The sequence below is a fragment of the Zalophus californianus genome, chromosome 9 (assembly GCF_009762305.2).
Source record: "Zalophus californianus isolate mZalCal1 chromosome 9, mZalCal1.pri.v2, whole genome shotgun sequence".
Classification (NCBI taxonomy): Eukaryota; Metazoa; Chordata; class Mammalia; order Carnivora; family Otariidae; genus Zalophus; species Zalophus californianus.
In genome coordinates this window covers 5837611-5850282 of record NC_045603.1, presented here as the reverse complement: position 1 = coordinate 5850282, position 12672 = coordinate 5837611, and the positions used below count along the sequence as shown (strand labels likewise).

The window sequence follows — 12672 nt, the reverse complement described above, 5'->3', positions numbered from 1 at the left end:
GGTGATGGTGGTGGTAGTGGTGATGATGATGGTTATGGTGGTGATGGTGATGGTGGTGGTGGTGGTGGTGGTGATGGTGGTGATGATGGTGGTGGTGATGGTGATAATGATCACTGAAGATATCTCACTGTGTGCTCTCCATGTGCTTCCCAGGTACTGGGCTGGACCCTATATGTGGATTAGTGTCTCATTTGCTCCTTACCGCAGCCTGGGAAGGAGCTCTGTCATCATCACCTCCATAGATGAAGAGGCTAAGTTGAGGGTTTTGGTAGCTTGCCCCGGATGTGTTCCGCCTGCTGTAGCCGAGTGCTCTACTACCATGCCCACTAGGCCACCTCACTGCCCTGGGTCCCGGCCTTACCCCTCAGCCCTGACGGCTGTGTGCTTACTTTCCAGGGTACGGTGTCATGGCAGATGGGACGACCACCTATGTGAACGCGTCTGTGTGCACCGTGAACTACCAGCCTGTGAATCCACCCATAGTCATTGACCTCCCCACACCCCGGAACTCCTGACTGCCCTTGCTGTCTCAGCCCTTCCTGCCCACATCAGCTCCATATGCCTGGCCAAGAGCACGGACCCCCAGCCGCCCTTCCTTCCATGCAGACAACCCGTCTGGCCGTGGGGAGCAGCCCAGCAGATGGGTTGAGGCTTTGGAATGAAGAAGATCTCCCCTGACTCTTCAGCCTCCGTCACCTGGAGTCAGGACCCTGTGGGTCCCTGTTAGGGGTTCTGTGCTCATTACTGTTTTCTGCGTGTACATTTCCGCGTGTACCTTGTCAAGGGACCTAACAAGCTTGCGGTCCTGTCCTGCTTGGGAATTGACGGACTCTTCATCCTTCTCAGTTGGACACCCTCGTGGGTTTGGGAAGCCGCGGCTCCTGGACACACTTTGGAAGTTCTCGCACAAAAATCTCCCTCTAACTGAGGGTCTGTGTGGCTGCAAGCCCCAGGGTTGGGGGTGGGTGGGATGTTTTAGAGCCCATGTGCAAGTAGCCCGCCATCTCCCTCCGGGGTTGGGGAGACGGGGCTGCTTCACAGCTGAGGCCCTCGAGGGAGCGATCAGGGACGTCTCAGGAATTCGGACTGCACCTGGCCAGGCCAACAAGCTGTCTGCCTCATCTTGTGACCCTGCTTTCTTCCTGTGGGCCTCTTGGCCGTCTTGAACAATGGCCTGAGCATCCCAGGTGCTTGCTCGGGGCCTGGATCTGGGGGAGTGGTTCTACAGAACGAGCCATGTGAGTGCCCAGGACCAGATGGAAGGTTCCTGAGTCACGGATGGGCCCTGTTCCTGCGGGGGCTTCGCAGCTCTGCAGAACTCGGGAGGCTGGAGGGGCTGCAGACCGAGGCCACCTTGCCACGTGGATGCGCCCGTGTGGGCGTGCACGCCCCTGCACACACACAACGTCCTTCTTAACTTAATGAAGTGGACCCATGTTTCTCCCTGCTGTCCTCCAGTGGGGTTCCATCCCTCAGTGCGGTTTCCCGCGCACCATTTGGGTTCTGTCTGGTGGGCCCACAGCCGAAGGGGCTGAGTGGTTCCTGGTCCTTGCCAGTCTGTCCCGTTAACGGGAGGGTGGCCCCCTGGCAGAGTGGGCCCTGGGCTCTGGCAGCTCCACGCAGGGTGGCTTCTTTTTTTTCTTTAAATTAGGACTTGGGCTGGGTGGGGGGGTGGTTGGGGCTGAATCCGTGAGGGAGAGAGAACCAGCAGGGTCTCATCAGAGTGAGGCCAGAGAGGCAGGATCGCCGTGCAGCGTCAGATTCTATCTTTATTGAAAATTTTGATATTTTGTTCATCATGGATATTTTTCTGAATCAATTTTGATTTTTAAAGACATGGTATTAAATAGCACCCTTTCTCTCTCTTGCTGAGCTTTTCGGTAGCCCCTTAAATCGGGCGCCTGAGGGGAGGGCCTTACTCCCTCACCCTCGGCCCCGCCCTGGGAGCCAGCACTTAGCACGCCCCTTTGCAGGTACAATCTCCATTCATCACAGGTGGTCATGCAAGGTCAGCTCTGTTGGCCCATTTTAGAGGTGAGGAGATTGAGATAAGAGAGGTGACGTGACTTGCCCGAGGGTGCGCTGTTCAAAGCGGGCAAAAGCAGCACTTGAGCCTTGGTCTCTGGCTCGCTCCATGACCTCTGCTTTGCCGTGGCTCAAAGCTCCGCCCCGCCAAGGCAATGCATGGTCCCAAGGCCCTTTTCTTTTCCTTTTTTTTTAAGGGTCCTGTTCAGAGCCCCTCTGGTTTGTCTCTCAGAGAGAGCCCCTGGAGTGCTGAGGGATGTTGTTCTCTGAGCCCAGCACCCTGGCATCCCGGGAGACCATGATTCCTTCCCTATTCGCACAGGGCTCCCCAAGGGGCGAGGGGCACCCTGGGCGAGGGGAGCCTGGCAGCAGCAACGCGGACCGGAGGCAGCTGCGCTCTGTGGGGTGTGGGACTTCGGGAATCTGTTTGGCCCAGTGGTTCCTGGTGGCTGCGGATGTTTACAAGGTCTCTGGGGAAGCCCGGATGCGTGGCGCGTGGGCACGCGTGGGATGAGGACACAGGCCCTTTTAGTCACTGCTACCGAATTTCTATGCGGACCAAGAACTATAAACCTAAAATCTTTTTTTCCTAAGGTACCTTCAGAATATGGTGTATTTTTATGTGGAAAAGAAAAGTTATGAAGGCAGCTGTTACTTTGAAAGAAAATTCATTAAAAGTCCTTGAGGTACGAAAGATGATGGCGTGCTCCTCAATCATTTTGGCATAACTTGATTGTGGCTGTAATTTTTTTTTTTTTTTTTTTGTCAAGCATGTCAGACAATAAAGTCTTTGTAAAAAGAAAGAGATGTCCACGTGACGCCTCTTCCTGTGTATGTCTCTGGATGTCGTGTGAGGCACGTGGGGGAGGAAGGGTGTCCTCCCGGCCCAGTCCTGAGTCCTGGACAGAGTCCAGAGGCCAAGGAGCTTCCATGTGGCAGCAACTGGCATCCTTTTGCTTGCTCCAGCTTCCCCGGGGGTGGGGCAGTCTCAGAAGTGGTTGGCATGGGCTATTCTGTGCCCTGTGACGTTCAAGTATCCCGACTGCCCGATTCCTCAAAACAGTGTACCTCAAGGTGGTCTTAGCTCTGGGCCCTTCCCGGAAGCAGTATGTTGAACCCAGCCCTTGTCAAACTAAGGGTCTGAGTGTTGCCCAAGAAAAGCACTGACGGGTATAGTGACTTCAGTCTCAAAGCTGCCTAAGCGGCAAAAGTCCCACCGTTTCCTTCCATCCGTCCTTCCATCCGTCCATCATCCACCCGGCCACATCCCCATTCACTGATCCATCCAGCCACGCCACGTGCACTGATCACTTCCATGGGCCTGCCTTGGACTAGGGAGGTGGTGATAGATCAAGAAGGTAGGATTGCTGAGGGATGGATGTGGGGGTGAGGTGCGGGAGAGCCAAGGATGACGGTGGCTGTTGGCTGCCGGTCGTGGAGGGGTGGATGAGAGTTGGAAGGACAGGTTTGAGGAGGGATGCTGAGTTTTATTTGGGACTGGAGCTGGAGGTGCACTTGGGATATTCAGGGGAAGGGTCCAGTGGCTGGAAGGATAAATGGACCCGGAGGAGGAGGAGGAGCCTCTCCGAGATCTGCTTTTGTGGGTCATGACCAAAGCCATGGGTCTGGAAGAGACGTCCCAGAGGGGTGCATGGAGGGCAGGAGGAGCCGCCTGGGGCAGACTGTGGGTGTCAGCCTCTCCAGGGCCCTTTCCTGTCCTCAGACTGTCCCGCCTGTCCCCGGCCCCTCCACCAGGGCCTTGCAGGTGCCTACAACTCGCCCTGGGCCTTGGCTCCCCATCAGAGGGCAATGAGGAGGAGCCACTCGACTTGAGGTAGCCTTGGCTGCTGTCCTTGACCAATGTGAGCCCAAGCAGGCCTCCCGGGCGGGGGCAGGGACCCTCTGGGGCAGCTGCTGTGGGTCCCCCTGTAGTGCCTGGGTCCTCACTGAGACTCCAGACACAGCCGCTGCTGAGCCACATGCTCCTACCGCCCTCAGTGTAGCTGGGCTGTCTGGGGTTTGGACAAGTGGTGGAGGGGGTCCCACAGCAAAGGGGCCCGGGCACCCAGTGCCTCAGCTCTTGGTGGTTCAGGACTCAGGGCTCATGCACACTTATAGGGTGGCATCTCAGATAACCCTCTTATTGTCCATGAGAGTCTAGTGAGCTGTCTCCCCTGCTTAACTTCACTTTCCACAAGAGACCCCTGCCCAGCCCCTGGAATAAACTAGTGGAGGTGACAAGCTCTGTGGACAAGGACTTCAGTGCTCTCCCCTAATGCCACCCACAGTTCCCAGCTGGGCCCAAGCCTGCCTGGGGGCCCTCAGTCCCACCCTCCCATGGAAGGCACAGACTATGAAGGTCTCCAAGACATGAGAGTCAGGCTCTGCTGTCTGGAAGCTCGCAGTGTACTTTGGAAGGCTCATCTAATCCCCGAAAAGAAGTGGAACCCTTCAGGCCTTACATGCTTGGGGCCTAGAGGGTGACAGAGGGGGCAGGCTTGGGGGCCCTGAGAAAGAGCAAGCCCAGTGGACAGGGGAGATCGGGGAAAGCTTCCCGGAGGAAGGAGCGTGGCTGGGCCCTGAACCACAGAACATGATTTTCCGGTTAAAAAAAATACCTTCTTATCTTGAAATAATTTTAGATTCACAGAAGAGTCGCAAGGTGGTACGGAGGGTTCCTCGATACCCTTCACCCAGTTTCCCCTGATGTGAACATGTTGCATAACTGAGATGCTTTTACCGAAACTGGGAAATGAACGCCAGTACAACACCATTACACTATAGGCTTTATTTGGATTTCAACAGTTTTTGATTAATGTCCCTTCTCCATTCCAGAATCCAGTGCACACTACCATGTTGCCTTTAGTTGTCACGTGCCCACAGTGACGGTTTCTCAGTCTGTCCTCGCTTTGCCTGACCTTGGAAGTTTTGAACCCTGGTTCAGTATTCTGTAGAATGTCCATCAAGTTGGGTTTGTCTGATGTTTCCTCATGATCAGCCTGGCGTTGTGTATTATGAGAATACGACACAGCCGGTGGGTCCTCAAGGCACCTGAGATCACCCCTTGTTTAACCATGACTTATCACCGTTGATGTTGATCTTGAGCACGTGGCGGAGGTGATGTCTGCCGGGCTTCTCCACCATAAAGACGCTAGTCTTCCTTTTCCATCCTCTGTTAGAAGAGAGACACCACTAGTCTAGCTCACGGTCAAGGAGAGGTGACTGACGCTCTCCCTTCTAGAGGGGGCGGCGGCAAAGAGTATGCGGACACAGTTAAAATCACATTAATTAATAAATATTTGGGGGAGGTATATTCAGGCTACGCAAATGTCCCAGTTCTCCTTAAAGTTTTGTCTACTGATTTCAGCGTCTATCTATGGATTTTGCCTGGAGCAATGATTACTGAGGCACTCTCCTGGCGATTTTCTAATTCTTCTTTGCTCATACGTTTATTATTTGGAATTGTTCTGTAAGGAAGATTTGTCCCTTCTCTGCCATTTATTTTCTATCAGCACGGACTCGTGGTTATTTATTTTTTTCATTAGGTTAAAATCTGGTACTATCACTATTTTTTTCCGTGGCTCAAATTGGTTTAACTTTGTCCACTGGGAGCTCTTTCCAGTTGGCTCCCGTGTTCTTTTGACATATTCTTATCTCTCGTTTGACTTCCTTGATTTCTGGCATTACAAGATGCTCCAAGCCCATCATGCATCTTCCTTGCCCCAGCCCTAGAATTAGCTATTTCTCCAGAGAGTTCTAAGTCCTTTTATTTAGAAAGTAAGATCTAGGTGGTAGATGTGCTAGTCGCTACTAGGGTATTACTATTTCTAGGTCCTCACAATGGACAGAGTGAGGAAATATATGAGTGTACTAATCCATCTATATGCTCATTTATCTCTCCTACGTCTATATCCATCTAACCACCCATCCACCCACCCACCCATCCACCTACCCATCCACCCACCCACCCATCATCCATCCATCCACCCACCCATCATCCATCCATCCATCCATTCATCCATCCATTTACCTACTTAGCTATCATCTATTTATCTTAAAATAAGCATTAGTTCATACTGATATGCCACCCCTACCCCAAACTCTAATGCAGCAATGCATAATTTATTCTTGTTTTCCACCTTGCTTATTTGTAACTTCTTCCTTTGACGAGGAGGAGCCTGGCTGCCATATCTGCAATTGTGTGTGTTCAATCCTAGCACAGCCACAAAGCAGTTTCAGAATTCTTGATCAGGACCCCCGTGAGAAACATAGTTACCAACTAGAGTACAGAGTTCCTGTGCAATCCTTTCTGTCTTTAGTTTGACAAACCAAACTCTGTTTTCCAAGGTTAAATTGGTCAGGTTCTTTTTCCCAACCCAATTCAGTGAGGTTATGTCATACATTTGCAGTACAATTAGATTCTGTCGTCACAGTCTGCATTACATCCTGAGATTCCCTGACGTCTTAGTTGACTGTTTTAAATTTGCATACAGTCAGGGCGCCTGGGTGGCTCAGTTGGTTAAGCGACTGCCTTCGGCTCAGGTCATGATCCCAGCGTCCTGGGATCGAGCCCCGCCTCGGGCTCTCTGCTCGGCCGGAAGCCTGCTTCTCCCTCTCCCACTCCCCCTGCTTGTGTTCCCTCTCTCGCTGTCTCTCTCCCTCTCTCTCTGTCAATTAAATAAAATCTTAAAAAAAATAAATTTGCATACAGTTGTCATTCTCTGTAGTGTGCAGTTCTAAGGGTTTTCAGAAATGCAGAGTCATGTATCCACCACCCCAGTACCGTAGGGAAAAGTTCCATCCCTTGAAAAATTCCCCTTCTTTGACCCCTTTTAAGTCATACTGTTTTCCAAAATGTCTGTATGTTTTTACAATCCCACTGGCACTGAATGAGTATTCCTCTTGGCTCACATCTTCATTAGAATTTGGTATTATTCATTTAAAAAATTTTAGCCATTTGAGTAGGTGTGTCTTGTATTTCATTGTGGTTTTAATTTCCATTTCCCTAATGACTACTGGTGTTGAACATCTTTTTATATGCTTATTTGCCATTCACATATATTCTTTTGTGAAGTGTCTGTTCAGATTTTTTTGTTCTCTTTCTTAAAAACGTTTTGTTTTGTTTTAAATGTTCTTTATGCTCTGGATACAAGTCCTTAATTGAATATGTGATTTGCAAATCTTTTCTTCTCGTCTGTGGGTTGTCTTTTCATTCTCTTAACGGTTTCTCAGAGCAAAAGTTTCTGATTTTGATGAAGTCCAATATATCAATTTTTTATCCTACGAGTTGTACTTTTGGTGTAGTACCTAAAAACTTATTGTCAGGTCATGCAGATTTTCTCTGATGTTTTCTTGTAGAAGGTTTAGAGTTTTCTGTTTTACATTTAGGTCTGTGATGCATTTTAAGTTAATTTTGGTATAAGGTGTGAGGTTTGTATAAGTTTCATGTTTTTATGTATGGAGGCTATTTCTCCCTTGAATTGTCTTTATATGTTTGTCAGAAACCAGTGGACTGTGTTTGTGTGGGTATGCTTTTGGGTTCTCCATTTTGTTCCATCAAATCAATAAGTCTGTCTTTTTGCCAATTATCTTATTCTCCTGATTACTGTACCTTTACGGGCAAATCCTGAAATTGGATTGTGCGAGTTGTCCAACTTTGTTCTTCTTTTTGAGAATTGTTTTGGCTGCTCTAGTTCCTTTATCTTTCCATGTATGTTTTTCAATGAACTTGTTGACATATAAAATAGACCTTGCTGAGATTTTGATTGAGATTACATAGGATTTATAATCAGACTGGAGAGAAGTGATATTTTAACAGTGTTGAGCCTCACAATTCGTAAAAAACATTTCTCTCTCCGTTTGTTTAGATCTTGGCTTTCTTTCATCAATGTTCTGCAGTTTTTATCATATAGATCCCGTACACGTTTTGTTAGATTCATATCTAAGTACTGCACTGGGGGTTTATTATAAATAGTATTGTTTTTTAAATTTTACATTGCAGTTGTTCACTGTGAGTACACAGGCACATGATTAACTTTTGTATAATGACTTTGTAACTCACTTAGCTTAGGTAGCCTTTTTGGTGGGTTCTTTGGAATTTCCTATTAGATAATCATGTCATCTGCAAATAGAGACAATTTTATTTCTTCCTTTCCATTTTCATTTTTCCTTTTAATTATTCTTATCTTATTGCACTGTCTAGGACTTTCAGTATGATGTCGAATAAGTGATGAGAGAGAATGTCCTTGCCTCGTTCCTGACCTTAGGGAAAGACATTAAATCTGTCATCATTTACTACAATGTTAGCTATAGTTTTTGTACATGTCTTTTATTCAGTTAAAGAAATTCCCTTCTGCTCCTAGTTTGCTAAGAGTTTTTCTTAGGAATCAATGCTGAATTTTGCCAAAAATCTTTTTCTGCACCTATTGAGATGTGTTTGACATGATAGGTCTAAGTGTGGATCTCTTTGAGAGTTTATCCTCTTGAGAGTTCACTGAACTTCTTGGATACATAGACTTAGGTTTTTCTTCAAGTTTGGGAAGTTTTTGGCTATTGTTTCTCTGAATATTCTTCCTGCTCCCCTCTCCTCTCCTTCTGGGACTTACATTGTGTGTATGTTGGTATGCCTGATGATACTCCACAGGTTTCTGAGGCTCTGTTCATTTTTCTTCTTCTTCGTCAGACTGGCTGATCTCAATTTACTCATCTTCAAGTTTTCTGATTCTTTCTTGTGCATCCTCAAATCTGCTGTTAACCTCCTCTAGTGAATTTTTTAATTTTGGTTACCGTTTTCAAACTCCAGAATTTTTATTTGGTTCTTTTAATACTTTTAATCTCTTTATTTAATACTTTTAATATTCTCAATCTGGTGAGACATTGGTCTTATAACATGGGTTCCTTTAGCTATTTGAATATCTTAAGGCTTTTGTCTACTAAATCCAACATCTGGGCTTCCTCAGGGACAGTTTTTATTGATTACTTCTCCCCTCTGTGTATGGGCCATACTTTATTCTTTTTCTTTTTTTAAGATTTTATTTATTTATGAGAGAGAGAGCAGTGAGAGGAACAGAGAGAGAGAGGGAGGGACAAGCAGACTCCACACTGAGCACTGAGCCTAACACATGGCTCGATCTCAGGGCCCTGAGATCATGACCTGAGCTGAAACCAAGAGTTGGATTCTTAACCGACTGAGCCCCCCAGGTGCCCCCTTTCTTGTTTCTTTTTATGTTTGGTAATTTGTTATTATGCAATGGACATTTTAAATAATATAATGTGGCAACTTTGGAAATAAGACTCCCCCCCCCGCCCCCGAAAGGTTTGTTGTTATTGTTGCTTGTTGTAGTTATTGTTTGTTTAGTTCCTTTTCTGAACTAATACTGTAAAGTCTATATTCTTTGTCCTGTGTGGCCAGTGAAGTCTCTTCTCAGTTAGCTTAGTGGTCAGCTAATGATCAGACACAGATTTCCTTAAACATTTGGAACTAATATAGCTCCCAGTCTTTGCTGATGAGCTCTGTGTGCATGTCGAGTCATATCTTCAGCACTGAGCCAGGTACCTGAAACTCTGCCTTAGCTTTTATTTCCTGCTACTGCAGTCTTAAGGTCAGTCAAAGGTGAGAGCTTAGGGCCTTCTCATATCTTTTCTGAGCATGCACACATCCCTGGGCATGTGCCAGCCCTAGGCACATACATGGACTTCTAGATTCCCCAGAAATCTTGGGAACTTTTCAAAGTCTCTATGAACATCGTATTTCCCAACTCTTCCTTTTAAGCTATCTTAAATTGGTTGGCCCAACTGTTACCCACTACCTCAAGCAGCCACAAAGTTAAAATACTTGTAATTGTTTTTGACAAATGTACCCTCTGTACCCTGGGGAAAAGATTTTTTTGTACCCGAGGAATCTCTGAGTCAGTTCAAATACAGACAGTCTTGCAAATGGGGTCCTCCGGGGAATCACTAGGCAGGTCAAAATGATAATTCTTTGGGAGTGAGGCTTTGAAAGCGCTCCAGCTCTATTCTATTTCCTTTAGTAACTGCCACTGTGCAGTGGGAGTGCGGACTGTTATTTTTCAAAGCTATCGTGGAGCTGGAGAGTGGCTCTTTGGACTAGAACAAGTTGAAATGTCACAAAGCTTGCTCTTTTTTTTTTTTTCCCCCTAAAATTCAGCTGCTTTTCTTGAATAAAATGCTCCTTGGGTTCCTGTATAAACGTTTGGTTAATTTCTAGAATTTTGAAAAAGTTGATCCTGACAATTTTTGCTCCTCATGCAGATGTACTGCGGGCTTAGCCTGTATTTCTGCCTCTGCCCCAGGAGTAGAGCCTTTTATTTTCCTATTCTGCCCCCTCACCTGCACTGGGTTCCAATTAGTGCCCTCAGGCTGCAGCTTTGTCATCCTTCTGCATATGACCATTCCTGCTCCCTCTGAGAGGTGGGAGATGGGTTCTGGCAGAGTGTCAGCAGTGGCTGTTGCTCTGTTCTTCCAGCCAGCACCACTGGGGAAAACAGGAGGGGGTAAGCTTTCTGTGGATTCTCCCTGACCTCTGTGAGCTCCCGGTGGGGTGCCTGAAGGATGCAGACACCCTTATGCCAACAGCCCCTAGAGCATTCACATTCTCAGGCCAGCCTTTAGCAATTTGTTAGAATTTTCCAGCTGAATCCTCTGACTGGCTCATCTGATGTTTGGGGGTGACTCTTCCAGGTAAGCAAATGCTTGGGTCTGTTCCTCCCTGCAGGTACCTGTCTCCCCCCGAGATTTTGGTAAGTTGTTTGTGGTGGACTCCATTTTCAGATGGATTTAAGAAAAGTCATTACTTTGCATTTGTCCTGTCATACAGGCAGGAGTGATGCTCTTTCCAGCTCTCTGCCTCCAAGAAGCCAAAAACCACAGGTGCTTCTCAAGTCTCTGCTGTGTCGTGCTTGCTGGCCAATAGCTCATCGGCCAAAACAAGTCACATGGCTGAGTTTGAATTCAAGGACTGGGGAAATGGACATCATCTCTTTGGAGACGGGAACTCCAAGATCAGATACATGGACGTATGGGGCCTGGATACGTGAAGGTGGATGAATGGGGCCGTTTGTTCGGATATGAGGAGCTCCCCTGGAGGTGGAGAGATGTGGACTTGAACCTTTTAACACGATGGGATTCAGAGGGGATGTTGCACTCAGCTGAGTGAGGCTCAGGGAAGGCTGCCCCAAGCTGAAGACACCTGATTGGGATACAGGGCCCAGGAAAGAGAAGGAGGGGTTGGCAGTCCCAACAGGGACTTACTCATTTTTAGGTAGTAGCCCAGGCCTCTCAGCCTCCTGGCTTTGACTCTGAAGGCTCTGGAGCACACCTCTTCTTCAACCTTTTGCTGAAATCCTGTCCTGAGGTCCAGGTCCAGGCTTTGAACTTAGGGCTGGGGCTCTTTGGGCTCCCAGAGACCGAGGCCTTCCCCCACCAGAGCCTTGACCCTCCTCTCTTTCGATTGTTTGTGACCTACTGTCTCGGAAGCTCTAGGGGGCAAGTCTGTGTTTGAACCCTGGACCAGGCACAGAGTGGGCCGGCTGGCTGGCTGGAGCCATGGATGGATGGTTCCAGGAGGAAGGCAGAGAGGGGTTATATAACTTCATTTCGCTGATACAGAAATAGGGGCTTAGTCTGTACGGGTAAACAGGTAAGTTGCACAGGGGCCAGGGGATGAGCAGGGGGAGGCTGGACATCCCAACCCTCAGTCCAGCACTGTTCTTCTCACTCAGGCATGAAGGGTCCAGGCATCAGGAAAGTGGCTGGCCTACGTTTCTGGGGTTAAGGGAGGGGATGGCTAATAGCCCACTCACCTGCAACCCTCAGCTTGGAAGCTCTGCTAACTCCCAAGAAACCCCACTGCTGAGCCAAGCCCAGGCACAACTCACACTGGCCTGAGAAGGAGAAGAGATGTGGGCACTTCCTGGAGCCAAGCTCTTTCCACATTGGGCTCTCCAATGAATGTCCTCTGAGTTGGGATTGAGCCCCATTTACAGATGTGGAAACCGAGGCTCAGATGGGGTAAGTGACCTGACCGGGTTTCATGGTAGAGCTGGAATTCGGACCCAGTCGCACTAACAGTGAAGCCACTCTGAAAATGCTGCCTGAGTGCTTGCCTGGCCTTGGCCGGTCGTGACCACACACGGAGTCCCGTGTTGTGTCAGGATAGGCTATTTGCTTCTTGGAGCCCCTTCTTGACCCGGAGTCTTCTCCAAACCCCTCACTGACAGACCCAAAGGCCACTGAACAGCATGAGACTAAATGTCTGACTCAGCCTTGGGGGTCAGGAAGCCTTTCTGCAGGACATGGCTCTGAGATGAGATCTGAAGGACACGTCAGCATTTCCCGAGGAGTAGGTGGGAGGAACAGCAGGTGCAGAGCGTGAGGACGTGTGAGAATCCGCTCGGGGAGGGCTGAAGGCGGGCACACGGGGCGGGAGGGCTGGGCACACAGGCAGGGCCTCAAATGCTGGGGCAGGGGCACAGGCACGTGGGAAGGGCATCCACTCGCCCCTCACTCCTAAGAAGAGCTGCTGAAGCCAAGGGCATCCCAGCTACATGGCACCCACTTGGCGTCAGCAGGGGCCACGGCCCTCTCTCTCCTGCTCCCTGAACTCAGGCTGCCCGAGCACCCTTTCCT

At 48.7% G+C, this 12672-nt stretch overlaps 1 protein-coding gene across 2 annotated transcripts in view; it reads left to right on the top strand.

Moving 5' to 3' along the window:
- The window catches only part of MPPED1 (metallophosphoesterase domain containing 1), a 77957-nt gene extending 75135 nt beyond the window's left edge, over positions 1 to 2822 (top strand). For both annotated transcript variants that reach the window (XM_027591814.2, XM_027591815.2), the window contains exon 7: positions 397 to 2822. In XM_027591814.2, the coding sequence (XP_027447615.1) occupies positions 397 to 515 (119 nt within the window). In that variant the 3' untranslated portion in view covers positions 516 to 2822. The remainder of the gene's footprint in view (positions 1 to 396) is intronic.
- Positions 2823 to 12672: the final 9850 nt, after the last annotated feature.